The sequence below is a fragment of the Symphodus melops genome (genome assembly GCF_947650265.1).
Source record: "Symphodus melops genome assembly, chromosome: 2".
In the NCBI taxonomy this organism is placed as follows: Eukaryota; Metazoa; Chordata; class Actinopteri; order Labriformes; family Labridae; genus Symphodus; species Symphodus melops.
This window is the reverse complement of record NC_136692.1, coordinates 3,162,297-3,189,880: the sequence shown is the minus strand read 5'-3', so window position 1 is coordinate 3,189,880 and position 27,584 is coordinate 3,162,297. Positions and strand designations below refer to the sequence as shown.

Here is a 27,584-nt window from a genome sequence, read left to right as displayed (position 1 = left end):
ACTGATGTTTGCGCTAAGTTGTGAATTCATCATCTTCTTTGCGAACACACACACACATCTTTAACACACCTCGGGCGATGAGTGTTTGGTCCTAATGAAGCGAGGAGAGAAGAGGCAGCTTGCAGAGCTGGAGTGTAAGGCCTGGAGGGAGCTCACGCACTCCAGGTCTGTGTGTGTGTGTGTGTGTGTGTGTGTGTGTGTGTGTGTGTGTGTGTGTGTGTGAACAGACAATGTAATTATCTGAAACTTTCTTCATCTAAGTTAATGCTTTGTTCTCTTTTTCCTCTCTCTCTCTGTCTCCAGGTTCTGAGGGCCTCGTCCTGTCATCCTGTCGTTCAGTGAGGCAGTGAGCTCACGGTGGATACAGCATGCATGTGTTGAAATATCCCATGATGCACTCTGCCAGCCCGGGACTGCTACTCCTCAGCCTCCTCTTCCTCGCTGATGCCGACTGTGAGTCCTGAAACATGACATGTGTTTTTGGATGTTTGTACATGTGAACACAGGCACACACACAGGGTTAGAATGACCTGATTTCATCTTACAATCCACTCCTGATATCACATCCCGGCTCCCTGTGTCAGTGTGTGTGTGCGTGTGTGTGTGTGTGTGTGTGTGTGTGTGTGTGTGTGTGCCTGAGATTGAGTGTGTGTTGTGTAGCAGGTTTGATATGAGGCCAGCTGTTTTTGTCCATCCCAGTATTACTTGGCATGGAAAGACAGACCACATATGGCAAATCAGATAATTTCCCCTCTGCTTGTGTGTGTCAGTGTGTGTGTCAGTGTGTGTGTGATCCCTGATTGTGGCTTGTCCAGTGCAAAGTAGTTCTTTGGCCATAGGTTTTGATTACAACTGCAACTGCTGGTTCATTTAAATATTGATCACTGTTTTTGTTTGATCAGAATTACTGAAATTCTTCAATTATATTAATCAAAAATATTTTGAGCAGTGGTGTCTGTCTGAACCGTTATTCTCCAGGAGGGGGCGCTATTTCTCACAGATGGGCTAGTATGCATATCACAGTTAGCTTGATGCTAACACAAAGCGTAAATCGCTATTATGGGGCTAATTGAATTAGCTCTGGGATTGTGGTCATTGTAACTTGAGAAATAAAAACCTTTACCTGACGTTGTTAGGTGTGATAGATCTTTTTGAGTCGAGAGATGCTAAATTAGCTCTTAGCATCTCCTCATTCAGTATTACAACATTTGTCTTGTTAAAACTTAGCGTCCAGTGAGCTGGAGGGATTTAGCCTGAATGATCAGCGAGCCGTGACACCTGTAGGAGGAGCTGTAGGCTTTTAGCTTCCCATTGTGTTCAAACTGTTTGCTGCTTTCTTGTTCCGACAGAGTTTAAAACATTAGGTTGTGAATATTTGGGAGAGATATTTGTATCTCAGTCCTCGTTGTTGATGCAGCACATTTCAAAATGCAGCACGGCCTCCCGTCACTATCCGAGGCCGTCGCTCCGGTAAATGTCCCTCAAAGAAGTTTAGCTGATTTTGGCTTCTGTTGTTTCTGTGGTATTTAAACAGGTGTTTCTACTGTTTGATTTTTCTTCGGGTATTGTTTGAAGTTTAAATATCTGGTATTGTGACAACCCTGTTTTGCACTTATCAAACTCTTTTTTCTGTTCAGTTGTCTCCTTTCAGTGTTGTTCTTGTTTTTTTGGTGCATCTTCCTTTTGATTTAAAAATCCACCTTCACAGTGAAACACACACTAATCATCTGGTCCCCCCATTAAATTAGTTTAACTTTCGTTTTAACCCATTTTTAGCCGTGCATCTAAGCAAGGGGTGGGCAAATGGCGGCCCGGGGACCACATGTGGCCCCTATCAACCCTCAACTTGGCCCTCAGGTCAATTTTTAAACATCAAGTAATTGAAAATATGAAGTAAAACATGACAAAATCTGCCACCAAATCATGAAATATGTCCATAATAATATTTGATCGCTGGTATTTTGAGTTAGATTTCAGACATAATTGACTCATTAATCATTTGTATCCTACCATTGGGCCCCCTGGCAGTGACAGTTAAATGATTGTGGCCCTCGCCGTGACCAAAGTTGTCCATCCCTGATCTACAGTATTTATGGTTTTCTACCGATTGCTACCAAAGTTTTGAGAATTTAACTTTGCAAATCAGACAGTGATCTGTTTAAACATTCATTATCAGGGTGCCATGGATATCATCATCCTCAGCCTGACAGTCTATACCTCTGTGACCGAAAGTTCATTCCTAGCACGATTTCTCCTTCAATTTGTGGGGCCGAGGTCTAAAAATGAGGCTTTATGTCTCCTAACAAAAAGTGATGAGAATGTCTGATTTGAGTTGAGACTTTGGGGAGAAGATGTGAAACAGAAGTGTTGTGTGGGAGGAAGAAACGAACGGATGGACTGAGACAGAATAATGAAAAACAAAGAACGCCGTTGAGCTCATCACGCAGAATGTTAAACATCTGAGAGTCACGCTCCCGGAGACATCAGAAACAACTGAGCGTGGCGTTATTTTGATTGAATATTTGTTTTAGAAAACTTGGGTTCTGTGCGTTTAAATTTGTCTCAGCAGCCATGGTGAAACAAATATTTATAAAGTAGATCAGAAATGTCTGTTGCAGCGCAGCTTCGGGATGTGTGACGCTGAACATACATCATCATCACCTCTTATTACGCAGGCCAGAGGCCGTCATTCTTCTTCTTCTACTGTTTCATTTTAAAGGACATCATAACACAGAGGCCAGTAAAAGCGCACACACATATCCACGCGGCAATCTTGTTTCCCTTTCAGCCTCATGCCCTCTCGTCCCCTGTGTGACTTTCAGGGTCGGCCAGTAAAGGCCCAGTCATCCATCAAAACGACGATGCTCCCAGTCTCCCTCTGTGCCGGTTAGGGGAGCAGCGAGTGTTGCAAAAGGATTCATACTCGGTCTCCTCCTCTGTCTGTACGTTTCTCCTTCTCCTCCCACTGTGACTCTCTCTGCGTTGCTCTTTTCCTCCCTCTTACTCTCTGCCTCTTCTCCGAACATCCATGTACAGTAATCTGGCCAGAAAGGAGTGACAGACGGCTGAGTGGAGGGGTGGGGTGGGGGGGGGGGGGGGGGGGAGGCTGTTCTTTTCTGTTTTTGTCTCATTGTGTATGACATACAATGCCTCTTTTAATATCAACAGTGGGGACTCAGAGATGTGTATGTTGAGGAATTCAAACAGAAGCGGCCGGGACGCTGACATCTTTGGCGCTCGTCTCGCGTCTGCATGTTTTGAAATGTTAAATGCGCTCTGAAATGTTGCCTCCAGTTGTGCCGTCGTCTGTCAAACTGAAAATGAATGGAACAAATTTTTTTAGCTCAGTGCTTTGAAAAAATACAGACAGTTTAGTTTACTCCTCAGCGCCTGGACAATACTAATGATTTCTGAGCAAGTAACACAAGTGCTCTGAGAGTATTAGGAGGCATTCTGATGGAACAATATCCCATGTGCATGGTTAGAAATCTTGCATGACACTGCACCATATGCGCATCCTTGCACACAAGTACTGGCCTAACAATAAAAGCACTAAACTCTGCGTGTGGATGCATTTTTTTTTTCTTTTCAATTCCACATCCACCTCTTACGCTCGTTCTCTTGTCCCTCTCTGCCTCCCTCTCCCTCTCCACTAATTTTGTTTCTCCGTGTATGTGTGTGCGCGTGCGTGCATATGACATCTATCTGGTGGATTAAGAGTAATGCCCTGATCCTGTCGTAAACTAGGCCACTGCCTCCGTGTATGCAGTGAGATGCCCCTGTGTGGGAAACCACATCCCCTACGCGTATCATTCTGTGCGGTAGGGAAACAATGCGACAACAGGGTTCTTTTCTGCTGACCCTCATTTACCCCAAAAACAACAAGCTGTCGTCCTCCACCCTCGCGGCTCGGATGGAGCAATAAAAATTCCAGCTGAAACAAAACTCCTCCTGTGTGTGTGTGTGTGTGTGTGTGTGTGTGTGTGTGTGTGCAACGTGACAAATCATCTCCTTTAACAGAGGCTAGGGTCGGGGAAGAGATGCTTAGTTGCAGCCCTTTGCTTCAGTGAGCAGACTGTACGTTTTGAAAGCAGGAAGCAGTAGTTTAGGATTCTGCAGATGGAGGCTCTTGATAAGGTGTAACTCCTTCGCCTCAGTTTGCATCATGTTTGTCACATTTTTTTCTGGAAAAGCTTTGCACTTCCCCTTCATATTTCTCCCCAACAAAACTGATGTAAAAATAATAAGACATGTGCATTAATAACCTGCAAGATGACATTTTCATACGTGGCCTTTTCGAGTACAACGCTGAAAAACGCCGAACTTGCTCGCCTGACTGATTAACCTGTCAGCGTTTGGTCATATTTCCAGCGCTCACATGTCCTTGAGGCTGGCCCTGATCTAAAAAGGTGGTTGGGTCATTCTCTCACAATGACAGCGCCGCCGCGCGCTAACTCTGGAGCCCGAGAGCATGTGAATGAACACCCGGGGTTTGGACCTTGGAGACTTCAATGGTTACCTGCAAGTATTTCATTCATCTTTCCCCTCCCGGGGTTCAAGGCTCTGAGTTCCTATGAAAAGCAATGAGATGCAGCCTCACACCTGCAGACAAAGCCAGTATATGGTGTGAATGAATATAAAACAGCCAGTTCAGATCAAGTTATCTGATTGGACAAGAGGCTCACTGGAAATCCTTCCCCCTCAGTCAGGAGTTCTGAATACCTTCTGGATACCATCTCACAGGGTGGGATGAAGGTAACGGGAAGGCTGACACTTTTTCTGCATGCGTTACATTAATGCTCATTGGACCTTTTATTTTCTCTTGCTGCCATTTTGTGTTTTTTATTATTCATTATATTTGATATTTTTTTAAATTCTATTCAATACATTGCTTATAACCTTCTGTTTTATTTTATCAAAGCTTTTTCACCTTACTTTGCATGTTAAGTGCATGGTGGAAAAAGTCTGCTATATGATGCCATAATGAGAATATTTACCTTCTTATGAATGCTACAGGTTGACAGAAGCGTAACAGTGGAGTGTAGAAGAAGAAACTGGAGGACAGAGAACTTAACGCAGCCGTTTAATGACTTGAGCGTTTGTGATTTGTGGCACATGCATGCACCCTCACACTTTATATGTATGTATGCAAGCACGTGTGGAGCTAAGATCAGACAGGAGATTAGATTGTGATGAGTGAATCCAGTTCCGTGCGAGCTTCGTGCCTCCTTGCTGCTGATGGATGAGGAACAGTGAGCAGATGAAGAGGCCGGGTCACAAGAGGTTAAAAGGTTTCGACCCCGGGGATTACTTAAGGGTGTGAATCAAGCAGTTCTTTTTCTTAGAGGGATTTTGTCTCGTTCTGTGATTGATTGGTTCTGCCTGACTCCAGAAAGTGCAAGGGAATGCAACAGCGGGGTTGACTGTATTGCTTGTGTGTACAAAGTGTCAGTGCATGTCAACATCTGCTCCTGGCAGTAGAGAGCATGATGGAGGTAGAGCGGCATTTCTACCTCAGACAGGAGGAGTGATGATCAAATTATAAAAAAGGCCTCAGGCATCTGGAGAAAATGTTTGTGTGTGTGATCACTTGAAGCCCTGCTGTGGCAGTTATGTGGCGTAGAGATCAGTGGAGGGATACCTTAACTTTTTGGAAAAGATTTATTAATCGGATTGAACCCGACCGATTCATTGGCCAGCTGATAATATCAGCCGATATTAGCTGATCCAGTGACGGTTGATATGCGCCGATATTACCAGATTTGTTCAACAATCAAAATGCATTTAGTTTGATTTTCGTTGTATTCTTGTAAATGCGCCGTTCTCTTTCACCAGTAGAGGGCGATCTACGGACTACGTGTTGATGCACGTACATGCACAAGTTACTTTCCAGTGTTTGATGACTGCATATGAGGAATGAACATACAAAATGTGAATATCTATATCTACCTGTCTCTACAGATCTGACAAAAGATTTCATCCGATACCTCGGTGTGGGATTTATTTTCTCTCCCTAATATTGATACCACTATTGGCCCCAAAAATTCTGATCTCTGTCCGGCCCTAAAATCAATCCAATAGTCTAATTTAACGTCTACAGGCAGCAGACTGTTATCCAAAGACAGGAAGCCTGTGACCAAAAATGAAGTTCTGTCAAATGGAAAAAATAAATCCATTTATATTCACTGCTAAAGCTGCATGTAAGTGTAAGTTTTCCACTTTTTTATCGGGTTTAATCAAATGAGATTCCACCTGTGAGCTTTGGAAGAGTCAAAATGTTGTCTTTGATTTCACATGTTTTTAAACATACAATCTGTGTATTACTATCAATAGTCATGAAAAGTGCCAAGGCTTAAAACTTTAAAGGATTTTTAAGTGTTCAAACTGAACATATACATTAGAATAAGTCTCTTTGTGCATGCAAGTGTGCAAAAAAAATATATTTAATATTGTTTGGTATATTTAGTAGAATAATTTAGTTTGTTAAGAGATTCGGCTCCAGTGATGATGTGCTCATCCAGAATATGACATAAGAACTTACTTTTTTTTTTTTTTTAAAAAGCCTAATTTAAATGCCGGGTACCCTTTGTCTATCAGCTCCAGTTCAAATACATCTTCATAGAGTGTTGACAGAAATGGGTCACATCACAAACTTTTATTATTCAGAAACACAGGATTAAAATCCCACTCACAGCTTTGTTATTATTCCAACAGTTTGACGCTGTATCGGCAGAATTGCTCTGTTGAAAGGGCAAAAACTTTACCTTCAAATCAGCAGTCTCAGACTAGATGTGTAGCACGGTGAGCCTTTTGACCTTCTCAATAAGTTCTCCTTCGTAATCTTTCAAAGTTCATTCATAAGTGATGCGAAGAAAGCCGAATTTTTTTTTTTAATTCCACGTTAAAGCAGAAGGTTCTCAGCCTGCTGCATCTCCAGCCCACAAACAGGAGGCTATTAGAAGCTAGCATAGCTGTGCACCCATCTGTGAGTAAACGGATCTGACCGGCGTTAGCTTAGCATTAGCTTTAGCTGGTGCACCCGTCTGTGAAGAGGCCTGGATAGCATCAGCTTAGCTCTTACTTTGCGACGCGGTGGTGTGTGAGTAATTCGCTGTGACCGGCTCTTAGAACACCCCTCTGTTTATCTTCATGGGAAGCTCGCTCTGACCCCCGTGCACTTGTGTACCCAGTGGTCAGCCCATGTGTTTCTATTGACCTGAGAATAAAAGAACACCATTTTTTTTTTTAATATCTATTCCTCCGCTTGTGTTTCTAACAAATTAACCCTGATTATCTCTGCACCAGCCAGACCCCGGGGCAGCTATGGTGGCTTAGAAACATGCTAATTGCACATGCTTTTATAATCAGCTGTAAAAGTGCATTTCTTACCACGCAAGTTTAATAATCTTAATGGACGTCAGCTGGAAACCGTCCAAAAAAACTTCAGACCTACGGGCATTTGAAGAAGTAATGTATAAATCAAAAGAACGTAATTTCATACACATTAGAGTCACAGTTTCCTGCCAAGTAGGCACAGATTAGCTCACATTTATTTAACTTGTCTTAAAAAGTGAAGATAAAAAATGATGACAAAGAAACACTGTATTCTCATTTCCCTTATACGCCTAAGCTTTGAAACAAAACGTTCGATGTCTTATCTTCAGCTACTCACGTCGAAAAAGAGAAGCCTGCTGGTTATTAAAACGCATTTTGCGATATGTTATATGTCCCATCGATTTGAATCGTACTTTATTTGATTCATAATCCCACTGAAATACACAGAAAAAGAGGCAACGTGCAAGAAAGCAGAGAATAATTCAGATTTGGTGAAGACGCTGTTTAGATGGACAGTGAACTGTGAATATGTTTTATCTTTAATGTGACGTTTGATCAAACGTAACTGCACTTGAGAGTGTGTATAATTAAATGTTCCACTCTAAAAAGGCCCATATGTTTTCCAATTAACGCTTAGGTGTGCTGCCGTAGGATGATAGCTGTCTCACTGTGTTTATGGCCCCACAGTCTAATTTCATTTCCAGGGCGAAAGCGAGCAGCTGATAATTTGCTCGTAATGTGTCGGTTTGATGTTAATGTGCTTTAAGTTATGCTTCTGGCCAGCTTCCCGCCCACTCTCAGGCTGACTATCACGGCCCTGGCTCAGGCCCCGATATTGGCCTCGTTCCTCAACGTGTCTGACAAGTCCTGCCTCAGTTCTCATTCGGGGGAGCGATCTGCTAACCACCCACAGCCACTCTACAGTATACAGCAGCGTGCAGCTGGATCCCTCCCTGGCAAGCACTGTAAATTACTCATTACATGCCTAACTATCGACATAAGTGCACACACACATTCAGACGCTGGAAAAAGTGAGGCGCGGGCACAGATGCTTGGCCAGAGCAGCCCTTTTTGAATGTGATCAAAACTTCCAAGACACGCTCACAAAAGCTACGTATGCTCATGAAATAGCAAAGCATTGCCACTCAAACACACTCAAGGATTAGCTTCCATTAATGTCTAGGTTTCCCCTATCTGCTCCTTTTATCTTAAACTACTCTAAAAACTCACTTACGGAATATCCTTATTTGTGATTTTTTTGTGATTCTCACATATTCTTTATTTTCTCCAATTTGTATTTTTGATACCTTCCCTATCAGACAGAGCGGCTCCATTTCCATCCAACTGAGTCCTTGAATCCTTTGCTTTTTGTTGATTTGCTTTGTTTGTTTTTTTGCCTCCTGCACCGGGTCGTCTAAGTGATTGAGGGCACACAAGATCAAGCCATAGGGCACTCAAACTGCGCTGTTTTTCCAGAGTTCACAGAACGATCGGCAGGAGTTTTGGTTTCATCGGAGGAATCCCTGCTGTAGTGCAGCACGCACATCTCTCATCGTGTGTTGCTGAAAACATAAATGTCAGAGTCGTTCAAAAGTATGGCAGCTCTTTACCCAACGCACGACTAAGATTCTGCTTTTACAACATGAGAAGTGGGTCTTTTGTGGATATTCCAGTCTGTTGTTTCCTCCCAAATGTGTGTGAGTATCCATTCTCCACATCTTAACGCACCATGAGCGTAAATCAGAGTCCCTGGAGGTTTGCGCAAGCATCTGTTCTTACAAACTCGATCTCTCTCGCTGCGTCCCCCTAGGTTAACGCAGCATCTGCCAGCTACTTCCCCGTAGTTTCCCACTAAGTTTCATCAGCTCCATTTGGTCCTGCTATTTGTCTTTTCTGCTCCTCCAGTGAATCAGCAGCACGCACCAGTATGATCTGCAGGTTTGTTTGAGGTTCTTTAAAAAAGGTTCAGCCCATGTATGCATGAGGAAGTCAAAATGAGGGCTGAGTGTCATGTCTTACACTGGAGGAATCTTTCTGAATGCATGCGATTATTTGTCTTTAAATGAAAAGCACCTAAAAGGCAGAACACATTCACACTGAGTTCAAAGTTTTTCGCACATCTTCTGATTCGAAAGTGGTCCAAAGAGTACTTTGTAATCCCTGCCATCTGTTGTGTAGCTCACATCCAACTGTACACCGACCTTTATGTAGGCCAGCCCCTTACCACACACACACACACACACACACACACACACACACACACACACCAAAAGGGGAAAGATTGGCACCGTCTAAATCCATCTAAATCTTTCTCTGCTGACCCACTCACTCGTTCCCCCTTCACTTCCATCTTAGGTCATATTGAGGGAAAAGAGGAAGACTGGGCTGGGAGGAGGCGACACACACACACACACACACACACTCACTCACTCACATACACACAAAAGCACCCCCCCCCCCCCCCTCCCCCATAGATCTTGTGTAAATCTGCGTTTTCTTTCTTGAAATAAAATACCGTCATCGTAAAGCTTTTATCCCATAAAAACTACTACAAATATTGAAGTGCCCTTTTAGAGCTCGAGCCCTCCTCCCACTGCCTTGGCCTAAATGTCAATGCTTAATCCTACCACACACAAAGAACAAAAAACATAATGATCTTGGCAACAGACAGAAGAGATAGGGCGAGAGAGAGAGAGCAGGAGAGGAGTGAGGGTGGAAAAGGGAGCAGAAGAAGAGGAGGAATTTGGAGGAGAAAAAAAGGTGAAAAGTGAAAAAAGAGACTGATAAGGATGATCGTAGATAAAGAGATAAGGGAGAAGAGGAACAGTGAGAGTGAGTTTGGAGAAGTGTGGAGCATACGGTTGCATCCCCCCCCACACACACACACCCTTCCTCATTAAGTCAGTCAATGTGACAGGAAGACTTATGTAACACCCCAGAGATGGAGGGAGGAGATGGAGAAAGAGTAACAAGGAGGAGGATGAAAGAGAGAGCAAGGAGAGCAGCTGTGGAGGGAAGGCGGAGGGAGGTGATTGAGAGGCAAAGAAAGAGGAGCGCTTAAAAGAGATAAAAGGGGGGCGAAAATATGAGAAAGAGAGGAGCTAAGACAATTAAACAGGAGATATATGAAGAGAGGGATCGACGGCGGAGGGATGAAGAGGAGAGGGGATAGATAAAAAAGCAATTGAAAGATCTACCGTGCCTTTTAGTACGGCTCTGCTGGCTTTACACTTTTCATTTGTTTTGTGGGGGAGAGATTAGCAAGAGGATTAAGAGAGCGATTCTCCCGCTTCTGATTCTTTCTGTTTTCATCTCTCCCTCTTTTTTTCTATCTCTCCATCTTTCTCTCTTCTTTTTTTAAATTTTTTTTTTTTGACGGGTGCACACGTTTGCTCACTCGCTCGTGCGTCATGCACGCACAACGCAGCGTTTACAGCAGGCGTGTAGAAATTATGCAGACGCAATAAAATGTGCTGCACAGCACACGTTTGGGCTGCAGTTTCATTTGTTTGCATTCCTACATGATTCTGTTAATCTGTGTTTTTTAAAGATTAACAATGTGTGGTTAAAGTGTAGAAAATGTCACCAAATAGAAAAAAATAATAATGATGAACACAGTTCCACAGAGACAGTCAAGAAGTCTTTAGATGTTTTATTCCCCCTTTAAAACACAGTCTTAAACATTATGGGCCTGATTCACACTTTGTGGCTTTACACATGTTAAACTAATGACCCAAGAAGACGCCGCCTACTTTAAACACACAAAGGGTTAACTGCACCCTTCATAAACCTGCAGAGCAAACGTCTCTGTGCACCTCGGCCATTATTAAGGCCTGAACAATATGGGATTTTTATGCTGATATCTATACTGAAGGAAAGAAAACGATACCAGTATGTCTTTCTTCGACTTGTGTTCGGTCTGTTGCGACACATAAATACAGACACATTTATTGTGCCGATCCGTCAAATGCAGTTATCAAAAACAGGTGGAAAAGATTCACATTACAACGTACATTATGGTCACTCAACTTAAAAAAAAATTAACTTTGAATGTTCATGTGTCGCCGCTTGACACTCTGGAGAGCGACGATGCTTGTTGCAGTCCGTATGGCGCCCTCTGCTGGTGACCGTGAGGAAGAGAACTGCTTGTGTCATTGAAAGAGGATGTAATGAAATGCTATTTGATGGGTAAATAAACCTAGTATCAGCGCATATCTGCCTTTAGATTCAGCGATACCGATAGTCACTTGATATGCTAATATCATGCAATGTTATTGGCCGGCCGATTATTGCTCGGGCTCTAGCCATCATGCCACGTCACCTGGGGCAAAGTTTTCCCCTTTCTATGCAAATGTGCCTCATTGCGAAAAGTAATCGTAATAAACCTAAGAGAGAAAAATTACCGCTTGCTGAGAGTTGGTGGTAACTGCGCCACAATATTTACAAGAGACGTCACGGGCAGATTTATCAGCCATCATGAAACAACGACTACACTTGATAAACGATTCATAACTAAAGTCTAAAAATATAACTTTAATGTGACTTTTACTGTGAGAATTAAGGGTTAAATCCCTGCAGGGCCATCTGAGGTTAAAACTCTGCAGATAAATTCACACTTTGAAATGTATAGAGCATCTGGGCCATTAGGATGGGGAGGATTTTTTTAATATATATATGCAGATAAGCTGCCTTTACAGATTCACTTTTTTTAAATAAATTTCACCACAACTATTAAGTGTAGGTTCACAATAAGCCAAAAAAAATGTCCCCTTCCCGTCTACATGAAGGTGCAGCTCCACAGTTAGACAGAAGACACTTGCATGTAGCGGACAACTTTATGTGTGAAGTGTTGCACTCTATGCTCAGCACAGTATGCTTTGCGTTGCGAGGTGGACCTTGAGCTGGAGCAGAAAGCGGCTGCAAATTGATGCACAATTTATGGAGCTATCAGCGGCCGCATTCCATTCCTCTCAGTGTTTAATTTACAGTGATTCAAAAACACCGGAGGAAAACTTGACATTTAGTTGATTTATCATTTCTTAAAAATATAGTCGGTAGTTTTAATAGAGTGACTCATCACTTTGACTCACATTTTTACACATACATGAACTCTCACTCTTCCTATATGTGCACAGTATGTGTACAATCATAAACTGGCATATGCATGTTTGAAAGGAAGCAGATACTAAAGGCAAAGAAACACTCCCTCTCTCTTCCCCATGTTCACACGCACACACACACACACACACACACACACACACACACACAGCTGAATTCGGTGACTGAGGTAGATTTGGCCGTGAGCCAGTGAAGTGCAGAGGTGATTGGGCAGCTTGGGGCTCTCTGACCATGTTTGCCAGTACATCTGGCTCGTTCTCTCTTCCTCTCACTCTCCAATCTCGCCCTCTCTCTCTCTCTCTCTCTCTCTCTCCTGTATCCACTCACTGCCTGCTCATCTTCCTCTCTCTCTCTCGCTCTCTTTCTCCGCTTCTGCTGTTCATGCTTTCTCTTCCTTCCTCATTCTGCTCCCCATCTGTCTCTCTCGCTCGCTCCCTTTATCTCGCCCGCTCTTCTGTTCAGCTCGCTCCACTCTTTCAACACACAATCTCTCTTTTTCTCTCCTTCTCTGAAAAAGCTTAACGTTTCTCTCTTTCTCTCCCTCCCTCCTTTTAAACAGCAAAAAGCAATTTCTCTCCCTTTGTCAGGGCGGTTGGCGGTAAGCCCCTAAGTAGGGATTTTCTGGTTTGGCTGGAATGCCATTAGGCGAGCTGGCGGTGACGTGCCGTGACTGACGTGCCGAATCTTTTTGATGTCGTGATGTCACAATCCAGCGGAGGCTGTGGTTATGATATTGTTGGCGTCCCTGGAATGAGGGGCTTTAGTGGTCATGTCAGGAGTAAGTCTTCATAAATCCTTTATGGCAGAAATATTAAGCTTCTTTGGCGGTACAGGGACAGAGGGAAAACATGGCGAAACGTGCACACACACGTACAGAGAACAGACTCCTTTATAAGCCACCCACGAGCAGGACTGCACTCAAAAAACAGATAGTGCTCAAAGAATGAGTTCATGATGAAATACAGACGCACGAAACTTACTGCAGACGTCAAGAATGATCAAATCACTTTTATAGGCTTTTCAATTAGGACCGAAATGTAGTGACATCATCTTGTTGCTTCCTGTTTCAGTTCTACATAGATTACAGTCGTGCATGAAGTGGCATCGTTTTTTGGGATGTACATCTCCGTTTATTAGCTTGATGCTTACACACAGTGGAAGTTCACCTTGACAGGCTAACAGAATTAGCATTGTGATGGTGGTTCATCTAAACTGTCAATTTAACTTAAATTTTAAGTGCATTGCGTCTTGAATTAAGAGGATTTTTCTTCGTTCCTATCGTCTCTAGAGTCTGTAATGCAACAGTGGTTTCATTGGTCAAAAGTCAGTGAATGAATGGAGGTGGATGTAGGTTTTGTGGTTTGGGTCCACCAACATGTTAAATGCTCTGTGAACTTATTTGAATCATTTTTTGATCTTTATTGTTTGAGAAAGGGAGCATTTTTACACCGAGCCATCCTCATGTCCATGTTGGAGTGAAAATGTAACACACCCACTCAGCTTTTATCAGCAAGAGAAATTAAAATAGCTGTGTGGGTGTGTGGGGTCTTGAAAGTTTAACAAAGCAGTTATTTTAATGGCTGGTATTCCACAACTTTGAATCAAATCATCTTTATGTATCACACTTTGGAGTTTTATCTGGAGTTAACTTTTGCATTTTTTTTTTTTCCCGTACAGCACCCCCCAGATTTACACGAACCCCAGAAGACCAAACAGGAGTTCAGGGCGGAGTGGCCTCCTTTGTGTGCCAGGCCACAGGTGACCCACAGCCCAAGATTGTGTGGAACAAGAAAGGCAAGAAAGTCAGCAACCAGAGATTTGAGGTAAGTTGCTTAGAAAGGTGTGAAAGAAGTGTTACTCTTGCTTGTTATGATTTTGCTTGCTTCTTCTGCTTTGACTGAATCTGGGACGAGTTAGCATCCCACTGAGCCACAACCTATGGGTTCACTGTGTGCACACAGTAACACAATGAGTGTTTTTTGTATTTATTTTTTCTTTTCTTTATTTATCTTTCCTACAGAGTATATTTTTTTGGCTCGGTAATCACAACAACTCAGGATTTGAATATGTCTGAAGTACTCAAATAAAGTTAACAAACTTACAGAGAGTTACGAGTACGCAACTTTTGAGATAATATATTAATTCTTTAATGGTTTAGTATAGAATATTGTTGTTATTTACTTTCTTGTCATAAGTACATCACTGCAAACTCCTGTCCTCTGTCAATGAATCATTAAAGTGGAGCTGGAAGCTATTTAGCTTAGCCTAGCTTAAATGAGGGAAAACCGCTATCCGAGACTTGCCAGCTAGCATACCTAGTAATCCAGATAATGCTCCATAAGTGTTTAAAGTTTCTGCTAATTGGTGAAATACTGACATGTTAAAGGATGACAGAGCCACGCTAGCTGTTTGTGCTAATATTTTTGCCAAGCTAGCATCACCTTGCTATCATGTTAGTTTATAAACACGGTCAAGTGAAATTTAATTCGTCTTCTGTTCTTGTCGCTGTAGGCCTACGTAAACACTGGGAAGGAATCCATTTATTGACAGATGTTTGTCTGACTTCACTTCGGTTGGTAGCGATATATTTCAGCTAGTTAGGCTTACTATTGATTCTTCTTCCGTTTACCACACAACTTCTGTATGCTACGCATCTAGGCTGTTCAATTAAGCGGTCAAATGCTTTGCTCTGCGATCTGAAGAGCATGCGCATACCAAAAATGTTAATCTAAGACTATGATAAATATGTATGGTGTTTTTTCTTTTTCTTTTCCCACTCATAATTTAATCAAAGAAAACCTTTTCTCTCTGAATAACATCATCAGTCCTAGTTTGTGAAGGTGTTTGATCAGTTTACCTGCTTTCTTCATTTGCACTCCAAATATCCTACATCTGTGAACTATCTCAACTCCTTCATATGTCAGATGATGCCTTGGGCTACAGTATATGAGAATCCTATATGGTCGTCGTTATTATTTTCCCGTAGGCGCTAACCTTTGATTTATTTCCTCACCTCACCAGTCACTCCAAGCTGGACATGTTGAACCAGCCTCTCCTCCTCCTCCTTTTTCCCACTCAGTGTCACCTTGAGCTCTGGGTGCTTTTCCACTTTAATAAGTCGAGTTTCCTCCCAGGTTTAAGTTCATCTTGCTGTCGACGTGTTTGTGATTAAATCACTTGGGGAGATATTTTATTTTTAATCCACCCTATATAAGCTTAGACATTCGGGAGTTGTTGTGGGATTTCTTTTTATTGGATTTCAGGCAGCAGAAACTTTCTCAGAATCTATAATCCAGAAAGCATTACCTTCACGTGTTCAACTTATGGAAGAACAGATCTGTATTTCTGGAGAAAAAAACTCTCTGCAGGATATCCTAAAAATGAAGAGTACATGAGAGATACTTTGTCTCTGAATATTTAACGTTAAACTGCTCCTCTGGTGAGGAGATGGATTTTCAGGTGTGCAGTGATGATCCGAGACCGAGGATCCAGGCAGGCCATGTGGCGAAGGATTAACTTGATTTATGCTTTTATACCTCCTCGCCTCTGTCACCTCCGCTCACCTCAGAATATTTAGAAAAACAACAACAAGGAAAGGCTTTGGAAAACACGTTTTACTTGCTCGTTTCTTGAGTTGTTCCAAACTACTCATTTCTTTGTCGATTAAATAAAATACTTCAAACTAATCGACTTGATTAAAGTTTTGAAAACACTTGAGTCTTAGAGTGATATTTGGATCTTGAAGTGCTTGAGACTCCCTTATGTTCACCATTGATGCATGCTAGGTATCCCTGAGCTGCTTGTAAAAATTGTTCAGTCATAAAGTTTCCTGCGGCCAAAATATGATGCTGATGAGAGTCGTGCAAGTGATCCAAAACAATAAAGTTGAAACCCTTAAACCAAGTCAAGGGGCTCAAAGACACCATAAAGCTCCATTAGCTCGAGGGGAGGGGGGGGGCTTATAGAGAGCGGTGATAACTCTCTTCAGGTCTCATAAACACATTTTATTGATCACAGCTGATCTGGTGTTTTTTCCCCCTCCAACAGGTAATAGAGTTTGACGACGGGTCCGGCTCGGTCCTGAGGATCCAGCCTCTGCGGACCCCGAGAGACGAGGCTATTTACGAATGTCACGCCTCCAACTCTGCGGGAGAGATCACGGCCTCCACCAGGCTCAGTGTGCTACGAGGTCAGTGTGAGAGCTGTGTTTCCATTCTGTTTTCTTTTTTATTACTATTATTATTTTATTACTGTAAAGAAAAACTTAAATCATAATACCTGATGTGATACGTGGAGCCCCTAAAGGGACATAAACATAGACATAAAGTTTCTGGAATGCACCAGAAACAAACCCATTGCTCAAGTTTCACGTCGAATAGAAATATTGCATTTGCAGGTAAAACTCTTTGGGATTTCAAAACACGTTCTAAGTCCATCCTGAGAAACAGAACGGTAGAAACTCCGGTGTAATTCTTTCTAGTGATGGAGAGAAACACGCAATATTTGAACGTTAGCACAGATTACTGGCACACCTGAAACTATTTTTGTTCCTTCAGGGGCTCCGTACTGACGTCATGTCCACATGGCGAATAGTATTATTACAATAATTTGCTTTTCCATACATGTCATGTTTTGGAAGAATGATCATGAATACACTTTAACAAGTTATAAAAGTAAATGATATTTAGATTTTGAAAAAGTTAGATGTTTTTTATATTTGCAGAGGGGATATTGGTTTTATATCCAGTCAGCATCTTGCCCCGTTGTGTGAATTTTCTTGATGCTTCAAAGCTGTTAATGCAGGCCAATATGAGACGTGGAGGATGCATCCTCAGAAGTAAATATATCTATAGTGTATGTGTACGTGTAAGCCTGGATCCGCTGCGGTGGATGGTTTTTGTTAGCAGGAGTCCATTAATGCAGATAGTGATGTTAGTGTTAGTGGAGTCCATTAGGAGAACATTATGTACCGGTAGTTTGAAGCTCAAGAGTGTCTTAGTGAGTGAAACTGCTCGAGTGTGGATAATCACATCGTCTGCCTTTACATGCTCGTGGGGAAAGGACGAGCCGCCTATTGTTCTACCATCTCATCCTCTCTCTCTCTCTCTCTCTCTCTCTCTCTCTCTCTCTCTCTCTCTTTCTCTCTATTTACCTCTGGTCTCTGAGGTAATAACAGAGTCTACACTTCCTCCTCTCCACTCTCTTCTCTCTCTCTGTCTGGTCTGTCTGTGTTTTTCTTTCTTTCTCGAACTTCATCCTTTTTTTTTTTTGACTGTCTCTTTCTATATTTCTATTCGCTCACCCCATTTCTCCTCCATCTTTTTCATACACTTTCCTCTCTCCTCTCTTTCTTATTCTGTCTCTTTTTCTCTCCGGCCATATGCTCTTAGGTCCACCACACAGCAGCCTCTAAATTATTCACATCGACCACTCTTTGCATCTTCTCTGCTGTTCCGCTCCATCCATCCAGAATCTTTCCTGTCTCACACGCTCATCTCTGTGTGTGTGTGCGTGTGTGTGTGTGCATGCACACATGCTCACATAAGTGTGGACATCTGTATGTGCTCTTGCTCATGAGCTTGTATTTTTGTTTTATATTTTTCCTGCCTCCTTTGATGGAGGCTCTCTGCCCGTGTCTGATCTCTTATCTCTATCAAGAAAAAAGCCACCTAAGCACACACTCACACACACACACACACACACTCACACACACACACACACACACACACACACACACACACACACGTGGACCTGATGTGAGACACTCAGTCTTTATGTAGTGATTAGCCTCTTTTACTCCTCTGAGGAGTCATTGTGTTGTGGATGAATAAGAAGCCACCTGGGAGCAGCTAATAGCCTCTGATGGACCTGCAGTCTAAATGTCAGATACAAAGCACACACCTGCACGCACACACACTGACACACAGCCTTGTCAGTCATGCGTCTCCCCTGGCTCTGAACAGACACAGCTCCAGTGACTGACTGACTGACTGACTGACTGACTGTCTGACAGGAGGGATCCGGTGTTAAGGTCAGCCGGCTTAATTACTGAGGATTAGCAGCAGGCTAATTGAAATCTCGGATTCCGGTAAATGGCTGTGATTGGCAATGGCTGAAATAATTATGAACCTGAGAGAGATTATGTGCTTTAGGATCAGGTTTACAGTCATTCAGGTACTGTATAATTCATGGTTTGGTAAACGTGGTTGTCTTGAACAAAACATTTCAGAAAAAATTGGAAAGATAAAGTTTGGCCGAAGCATCGAATTCAATTTTTTTTTAATATATATTCTGGGACTAAGATCAAAGTACTTCAAACAATGAGGACCAATTATCTTAAAACATGACAGTGAGTGCTGCAGAAGTGGCGGCTCCAGCTCCTCGTCAGACGTGTCCTTGGACAAGACACTTAACCCTGAGTTAGCTTCGTCTGCGGCGAATGAACGCATCAACAGGATTGTTAAAGGCTACGTCGGCCATTTTCTCCAGACACACCTTTTTTTTTAAAGATTTTGCTTGAAATAGTCTTCAGGTTCTGACAGTGATTATAATAATTCATGTCATCTGAAAAAGAAAAAAAGATCTGTTTCCTGTAGCTGTTATAAACGTGTAAAAACTTCGACCAATCAGCACTCGGTACACGGTTTGTCAGAAAAGAACAATACAAGCTCTGAGTCCATTTCCCCAGTGTGGTCGCTCAGAGGCCACGTTCTGGGAACCTTTAACTCTGTACCTACATCAATCACAAACTGTGTTCTCTGACTTGTCATCGTGTCATGAAGCAGAAACAAAACCAGCTGTTGCCTGACGAAGCGAGCTGAATTCAAATCAACGCTGGTGCTCAAAATCTGACACAGTCGTAACAAGTGACGTTGCATGTAAAAAGCACCGTGGATTGCTATATATTGTAAAGGTGTTAATTTTATTGCATCCATGACTGGTGGTGTTATCCCCCTTGAGTCAGTGCTGAATGACATAAACAGGTTTGAGCAGATATTACTCTCAGGCTTCTGATTCAGCAGCCAGCTTCATGCTTTGCTTCCCCTCGATAGTGAGACCAGACTTGATTTGCAGTCTTCCAGACACACAGATGACAAACCCAGCGAGCAATGTGTGTGTGTGTGTGTGTGTGTGTGTGTACGGATTTCATTTTGAGTCTTATATAAAGAGGACAGTGTTCGCACAGCCGTTTTCCCAGGATTGTGGGAGCGGGCTTTTCTATGAGCTGTGAAATTATCTGGATCTCTCGCTGGAAACAACGCTGGAGCGGGAGCACATCCAAATGAAACCGTGGGATGTGTGGAAGGCTCCGTCAACAGAGGGAGTGTAGGGTTACGCATCTGCTCTGACCTCAGGGGCTGCTTAACAGTGCAGCACACACACACACACACACACACACACACACACACAGGCAAGAACATGAACACTCGCTCAAGCAGCTTTGTCCCAACACTTTGGTGTTGCTTACATCTGTCCTTGTGATGGATGGCGAGAAGCTGGTTATATGCATATATTAATGTGTGTGTGTGTGTGTGTGTGTGTGTGTGTGTCTGCATGTATTAATCACTACAAATAGACTTGAGATTTTTCCAATACCAAGTACTGTAAACCTTCAATGATAGCATGATTAAAAACGTAAACACAATATTCTCAACAAAAAAAAAAACCCATTTTGCAATTACACTCTCTGTTATCAACGTGCCGTTGCTGTGAAACAATCACTTCGTTAATGTGGAAATGTTTCCACATGAAATGTTTCACAAAGAGTTTACAATTTAACAAAAACAATATGAGCAATCCAAGCTGGAATCTCTGCTGGTGAAAAGTGAAGCCGATACTGAAGTGTGATGAACCTGCAGTTCTTCAAGTGTCCACTTGAGTCTGTCTGCAAAAGCCAACTATCTTAAATGGGCGGCTGTGGCTCGTTGGTCGAGAAGGTTAGCGACCCCCAGCTCCTGCAGCGTCATGTCCGACGTGTCCTTGGGCAAGACACTTAACCTCGAGTTAACCTCGGCCTGTAACTAAAACTAGTCCACTATCTGATTCTCAACACCGCGGTCTAAGTGGTGTTGGAGGCTGGCACCGGTACTTGAATGGTTTTAGCCATTAAACTTCATAAAACTTAGACCCAGTGATGTCACATATTAGCTTCTGCTTTCCCCATCTAACTTTGGATCTGACTTTGAGGTGAAGCCAGTGTAAGGAGACGCAGCTATAGGACCAATTCTGTCTCAGCACTTCCAACTCACACCTTGCCAGATTTGAGTTGAGCACAGCCTTTGTGTTTGTGTGCACAGAGGGGACTCTGGGTAGCATCCAGAAGGATCCTTGTATCGCCTGTTTGCAGGTACAGTCAGTATCTCAACTTTGTTTTTTGGTGCATGCATGCAGGGACGATGAGTAAGAGAGAAGCTGGGTGTCAGGGAGTAGATTTCTAACTGTGCGTCCTGAGTGTCCCACCCCAGGTAGATGAAATAGAATGCATTATTCCTGCCTACAAGGCGCTGGCTTTGAAGTAATCTTTTGCATAATGAAAGCAGAGAGAATCTGGATCGTTATGCTGTGTGGGTCCCTCGTGCTCTCGTTCCTTTTCCGTCTGTTTTCTTTAGCTCCCTCCGTTTGTCTGCCTCTCTTTTTCTGAATGGCCTGCTTTCTTCGTCTCACTCTATTCTACTCCATCCGATTCTGCTCTTTCTTTGCCTCTTTGTGTCATCAACTTTTTCCCTCCCCTCCTCCACCCCCCGGTCCGGAGCAGACACAAGCACCCCGTCATCGTGTTCTCTTGCTTTATTATGTCCATGTTTCCATTTGTCGGGTGTTGTGATTGATTGAAACCGGAGCTGTTAAAAGGCCACACACAGACTCGCAGAGCTATTGTCTCACGACCCGGCGGCTACGGTTCGATGGACTAGCACCAGAATTAGCATCTCCTCGCTGAGGTTCAGCGCTAGGATTTCCAGTTAATGAGCCTCAGTGTGGTTGAGAGGGATATAGTCACAAGGGATTCTGGGTAAAAAAAAGAAAACATTAAAATAGACTCCCTTCTAGATCAAATACAGTGTGAACTTATGCAGGAGCACGCTTCTTTCTCAACATGTCTACCTTTATCTCGGCTGACATTTTACCTCGCTGTCTCAAAGTGCCACCATGAACAAAGTTCAGAAGACTAACTTTCTCTGAACTGGTTTGATTCCAGTACCGGACTCATCATCCTCTCTTTTTATCCTGAGTTAAAGAGTCTTTGACCCTCTGTCTCCTCTTCTTCCACAAAGCCTTTACTTCATTTCTGTTAAGTTTCAGTCAAATCTGGAATATGAGAGGGTCCCTTAGAAGGGAAAGAAGGTTTAACTGTCCTCGTTGATGAGCCTTTCTGTAGACTGGAAAAGTGATGACGTATTTTTGTAGGCCAACTCGGAAGTGGCTTCACCATGGGTTCGAAGCCTAGGGGGGGGGCGACGGCCTATCAGGTGACGGCTGTTCTCGCGGTCAGGACGGGCGGCACATGTCTCAGCACCTCAGCACTAGGATTTTAAGTTAATGAGGTTTTTTACGCCAAATCGTGCGGTAATTCATCACAGTGTTACAAATCTCTACACATGACATGAAAGCCTTCAATGTCTATAAATCCATGTTTGGATTTTTTCCCCACATGTACTAAACTCTCTCTGAAAAAATTCCCATATTTGAGAGGGTACGCTGCCTGCTGCCTAATTTTTTTTTCCCCTCGACTTGAACTGGAATTTTTCCGAGTTGGGAAAAATTCACTGCCAGCGAGGAGGCTGCTGGTGAAAATGTCTTGCTTCGTAGGAAAGCTGCTTACACGTTTGTTCTCTACAGCTCATTCACTGATACAGTGAATACATTAAATTACACAAAGCCTTGAAATAAAGGGCAAAGATATCCTGCGTGCTTTTTATACCAGGTCCTGCCGTCTGAGAGGTAAAGTCTCCCTCTTTGAGGCAATTATGTCGACGGGAAATTAAGGACGATTTGAGGCTCAGCCTGTCCTTACATTTTTCTAGGGATGTTCAGGGATGCATGTTCGATAAAGGCTATAGATTTGCCGTTCAGTAGGTGCCACTTCCAAAGAACGTCTCTGTATTTCAGCTCCCAGTGAGGGTTGTGTTCAGTGGACTAATCTGGACGGAAAGCGTGGCTCCCCATCTGCTGATTCTCAGAGGAATAGACAGCATTTGATTTCCAATAGATTCTTCTTCTCAGAGCGGCGGTGAGGCAGTTTGTCATGTGGAATGAAATGTCATTTATTCTACTTGACCTCACTGTGGGATTCTTCAAAAATCTTGCCTGCAGGCTGCCGTCTGATGCCAAACATATTTGGACTCTAAATTGATTCTAAATGTGACTTTTACATCTGAGCAGCCGCTTTTCCTCTCAGACCTCTTCACGCTGGACCGGTGACTCAGCCTCGGCGGTGTCAATTCAGGGCTTAAGATGTGTCTCCTGAAAGTGAGACACGCTCCTTTTTAAGACGTGACTCACATGGTGACAGGATAATACGTATCGGCTGTCTTCAGTTTTATTATCTTGCACACAATACAATTAAATGAATACAAGCTTTCATAGCGCTTGTATCATCAGACTCGTCGAATAATCATTGGGGGAAAAAATAGTTCCAGTTCCATAGTTTGGTATTGACCTAAATACCATTGGTGTTGTTTGTTTTGTCAGTGGCTGCGCGTTGAGCCTGCTGAACTCACTGCCCTGTCAATCTCAAAGATAGGGTTATACTAATCCCAAAAAAGAGGAGGGGCCAATTACTTGGAATATAGCTTAACTTTTCATTGGGGAAAACTGCCCCGAAAAAAGTAGAACAACTCATTCAAGACCCGCCCCCCAAAACCAATCAAATAAGAAGAAGGCAATCTGTTTACACTAATGAGATGAAGAGTTAGTATGTAAGAGATTTTATTTTATTTTTTTATTTTTTTTAAACTGGTTTTGGCCATGACAGGTGATGCGGGTATGACGTTCTCATTGAACGGCTTTGTGTGAAATTCCCCTGAGGATGAGCTTAAATATTTTAATATCTGACATCAAGATACTGTCCTAGTTTGGCCTGCAGCAGTGGAGGCATTTCCAACTAATCCTCCCTACGAGTGGGTGTCCTGTCGGTTCACAGCGAAATGACAATGATGGATCACAACCAGTAGTTCCCAAAGCACCCGTTTTTTTATCCTGCTTAGGTAACAGGAACCTGCACATCCAACAGGCTTCCTTCATGAAGGTCTTGATTTAGTTCTTTGCCAATTTTATTGACGAAAGATGTATTACCCCCCTCCCAATCACAGCCCTGAGCAACATAAAAGTCCCGCCCCTTACCGTTGAATCAACCCCTTTAAAAGAAACCACAGGATGTAGTCGGTAGGCTTCAGGTTCATCCATCTGTATTACAAGGAAAATAACGATACTGAAAGGATTAAAGACGAGTTAACCATTGATCTTTAGAATTGGTGTTAAGAACATCCATCTTACTGAATATTATGATTAAAACCAGAGCCTGACAGTTGTTGATACATTTGCATAATTAGGGGAATGGCTGAGTTGACTGACAGCTGGACTTAGCTCCGCCTCTTTGTGTTTCCATTGATCAAAAGTTAAGTTGCGATAGGATTTCAAATATGGCAGCCTCCGTTGTTGCCTCTCTTCAAAATCACTAAGGCTACGTCATACAGTCACTTTGAAACCCTTTGTAGTGTTCAGACTTGAGATATCCTGCCTGTGTTTGATCTTTCCAGAGGACCAGCTGCCCTCGGGGTTCCCAACCATAGACATGGGTCCCCAGCTAAAGGTGGTGGAGCGTTCTCGGACCGCCACCATGCTTTGTGCTGCCAGCGGTAACCCTGACCCAGAAATAACCTGGTTCAAGGATTTCCTGCCGGTCAACACGTCAAACAACAACGGACGGATCAAGCAGCTCCGCTCAGGTAAACGTCTCTTTCATCCCTCCATTCCTTTCCCCACTCCGCTGAATCCCAGCTTTTTATTTCCACCATTTCAGTGTCCCCGCCCACTTTACTTTAACCACTCTGCTTTCTCTCCCCCGACCCGTTCTTACTTTGAGTTCCAACACTTCAGTTATTCTTGCCCTCGTTCAACCCTGTTTCTTATTGCTGTACCACACTCCCTTCTGCCGTGGTTACTGACTATGTTTCTCAGCTGCCCCCCCCCCCCCCCCCCCCCCTCTCTCTCTCTCTGCTGCTGTGGTATGAGTTGACCGTGTGTGGTTGCCAACTTTTCCAAACTTTACAAGGCTTTTAAACAGTGAACCCCCTCCCACAACCCCCCCCAAAACACACACATCTTTTTTTTCTCCTCTTTCTTCTCCAAACTCTCGGAGGTCTTCCCGTGCAAATCACCATCCCGAAAAGGTTCCAGATTTGCCTAAGTAAAGACGTTATGAAATATTCGGGAAACCGCACGCACCGGTGCGTGACGTTTCTCCGCTCTTATCCGAGAGAATTTCTCCACGGACAGATTTTAAACCGAGCGGATGGTGGCGTGCACGGTGTGGGAACGGCCTCCGTGTGAAGGCTCACTGCTGTGACTAAAATCACCTCATGACCACTTTAGTTTCTCTTGTCGTGGAACATGTGTCTCGTGCGGGTGTGAACATGACTCACACAGGCACGGTATCCACGTTATTTAACGAGGTGAGGAAAAATACAACAAATTCCAAAAAGGATGAAAATATCACTTTTTTTAAAAAAATCCACTAATTCCTGCCTGGCCTCAACATTTAGCTCTCAAATAGCCACAGTAGTGTCCTCAGTCCTCTGTCTTCTGCTTCCAGGGACTAACTCTGAACCCACAATCCCTCCCTTGTGACTGAACCAAACTTTATTGCTTCTTTATGAAAACAAACCTATATGCATCCGATTTATTTTAAACTCTCGCTTCTTTCCTTAAAGCTCCTTTTTTTGACCTTTAATTTACCTGAAAATGGGAAAAAAAAAAAGATCAAATCGTTACAACTTAAATATGTTAAATCTTTGCTATGTTAGACGTGTGTCTCCTCTGTAATGGTTACAACAATGCTTTGACATGATGCCGTGCACAGAGCTCTGTATAGATGATTTTTTTGGGGGGAGTTCTCTGTGATTTTTTTTTTTTTTTTTTTTTTTTCAAGCTGTTTTCAAGTCCTGTGTGTATCCAGTGGTCTGATTGTAATGCCATGTCTATGCTGTTTCTTTCTCTTTGTATCTTTTTAACCACAGAGTCCTTTGGTAAGTGCTTCTGTTCCGAGGTCCACACCCTCACTGTCCACTCTTCTACATACTGTTCACTAATGTTGCTGCTGCTGCTGCTTCTCACTTTTACAATGGCATGCACGTCACAAAAAACAACAACACGTAGACACTTACACGCAGATATAGACACACTTTACAAGTCTGCAGGCACGCATACATCACTTTGGTTAAAGACACACACACACACACACACACACACACACTCACGCAGATATATGTCACCCTAGAGGTAGCTGGCCTCACCCCTCACCTGTGCACCTGCAGCCTTTCCACACCCAAACAACTACAATAACTCCGTCCTCACACTCACCTCTTTACTTTTTCCAATCCTTCACTTATTTACTTACTCTCTCTCTCCCTCACTCACTCACTCACTCACCTAATCTGTCATTCACTGACCCACTCTGCTGTATACAGTTACCAGTCAATAAGCCACCAGCTGTAGATGAGTGTTAGGTAAGGCCTCTGCTGGAGCCACTGGGAGGAAATCAATGGCGACAGATTCCCAGACTTAGAGATGGTGAATCCACGTGATAGTTTGCACACTGCTAACATGTGGCTGCTGTGGAGATGTAGTGAAGTGAAGTTTTAAACTGGTTTAAAGTCGAGTCAGTCGAGATAAAAAGAAAAAAATCCACCCGTCAATACTTTCTCACCTTTTATCTTCTTCAAGTTTGACATTCGAGGGGAAAAAGTCCGACATCGGTTTACATCAGCTCCAGTCTGGGATGTTTATTTTAGTTTCCTTGAATGATGCTCGACATCCTATCCTGGTTGGATATTTGTGCAGGGTGTGCCATGAAGGCCGGCTCCACGAACACAGGAAGTCACACACACACACACACACACACACACACACACACCACTGGAAAAAGACAGAAATAAACGTATTTACAGCCGAGCACAAAAAAAAACATCTGATTAGTTACTGCCACCACTGTGTCACACTGAACAGGGTTTTGATTTGTCCTGTTTTGATTTGGGAACGATACGTGTTACTCATAGTTGATTGGCCTTCATGGCAGCGGCTGCCTCCCGAGTCCCCTGCAGGAAGTCACATCTACATGTCATAGAGCTCAAAAGTTAACCAGTGAGCAAACACTCTGCAATGGTGGCGTAATATTAGTGGGCCTGTGTGTGAATTCACACGTTCACACACACACACACACACGCACACACACACATCTGTTCCGCCTTGTCGGCTCGGACGTTTCCACATCACCACAGTCTTCCCCTCATTACATGAAGATAAGACATGCACGCCGGAGCTCTGATAAAACCAGCTCACAACAACAACAACAATAATAATAATATTAACTTTATACCCATTGACAACATACAGACTCAACACAATCAATGAAGGAAGTTAAAAGCAGTTACCGATTATAAAAAATCAATTAAGCCAAATGAAATGAGCTTAAAATGACCAAACTAGTGGTTTAAAAATGCGAGCGTGTAAAAAGGTGTCTCAAGTCGGCATTTAGAAACAGAAACAGTGTCAGCAGCTGTCAGACTGAGGAGCCAATCAGGAAGTGATCCAGCAGGTGATGCAAGCTCGCCGCCCCTCGACACAGTCACGGTCTGTTAAAGCTGCTTTACTCCGAGTTTAAAGGTTGTTGATCATTGTCGGCGGTGTCGCCTCGAACCCTGCTGCCGATGTTTCAAATCAGTGAAAGTGTCCCATGCTGTCAGACTCCACTTTTATCCACTTCTGTGAGGAGATTTATAAAAATAAAATACAACTGCAAACACTGGAAAAAAAAAAAAAATCAATACAAGTAGCACAATAGCATTTGTGTAGGGGGAGTTAAGTATCGACAGGTGGATTTATCTTGTCGGAGCGGACAGAAAATATGGTAACAC

General features: G+C 43.1%; 1 protein-coding gene across 1 annotated transcript in view; it reads left to right on the top strand.

Annotated features, from left to right (window-relative positions):
- The window catches only part of ptprdb (protein tyrosine phosphatase receptor type Db), a 171,875-nt gene that overhangs the window by 100,033 nt on the left and 44,258 nt on the right, over positions 1-27,584 (top strand). The window contains 4 exon segments of the mRNA XM_079336999.1: positions 304-453; positions 14,131-14,276; positions 16,501-16,642; positions 24,210-24,398. Of these exon segments, the coding sequence (XP_079193125.1) occupies positions 369-453; positions 14,131-14,276; positions 16,501-16,642; positions 24,210-24,398 (562 nt within the window). The 5' untranslated portion in view covers positions 304-368.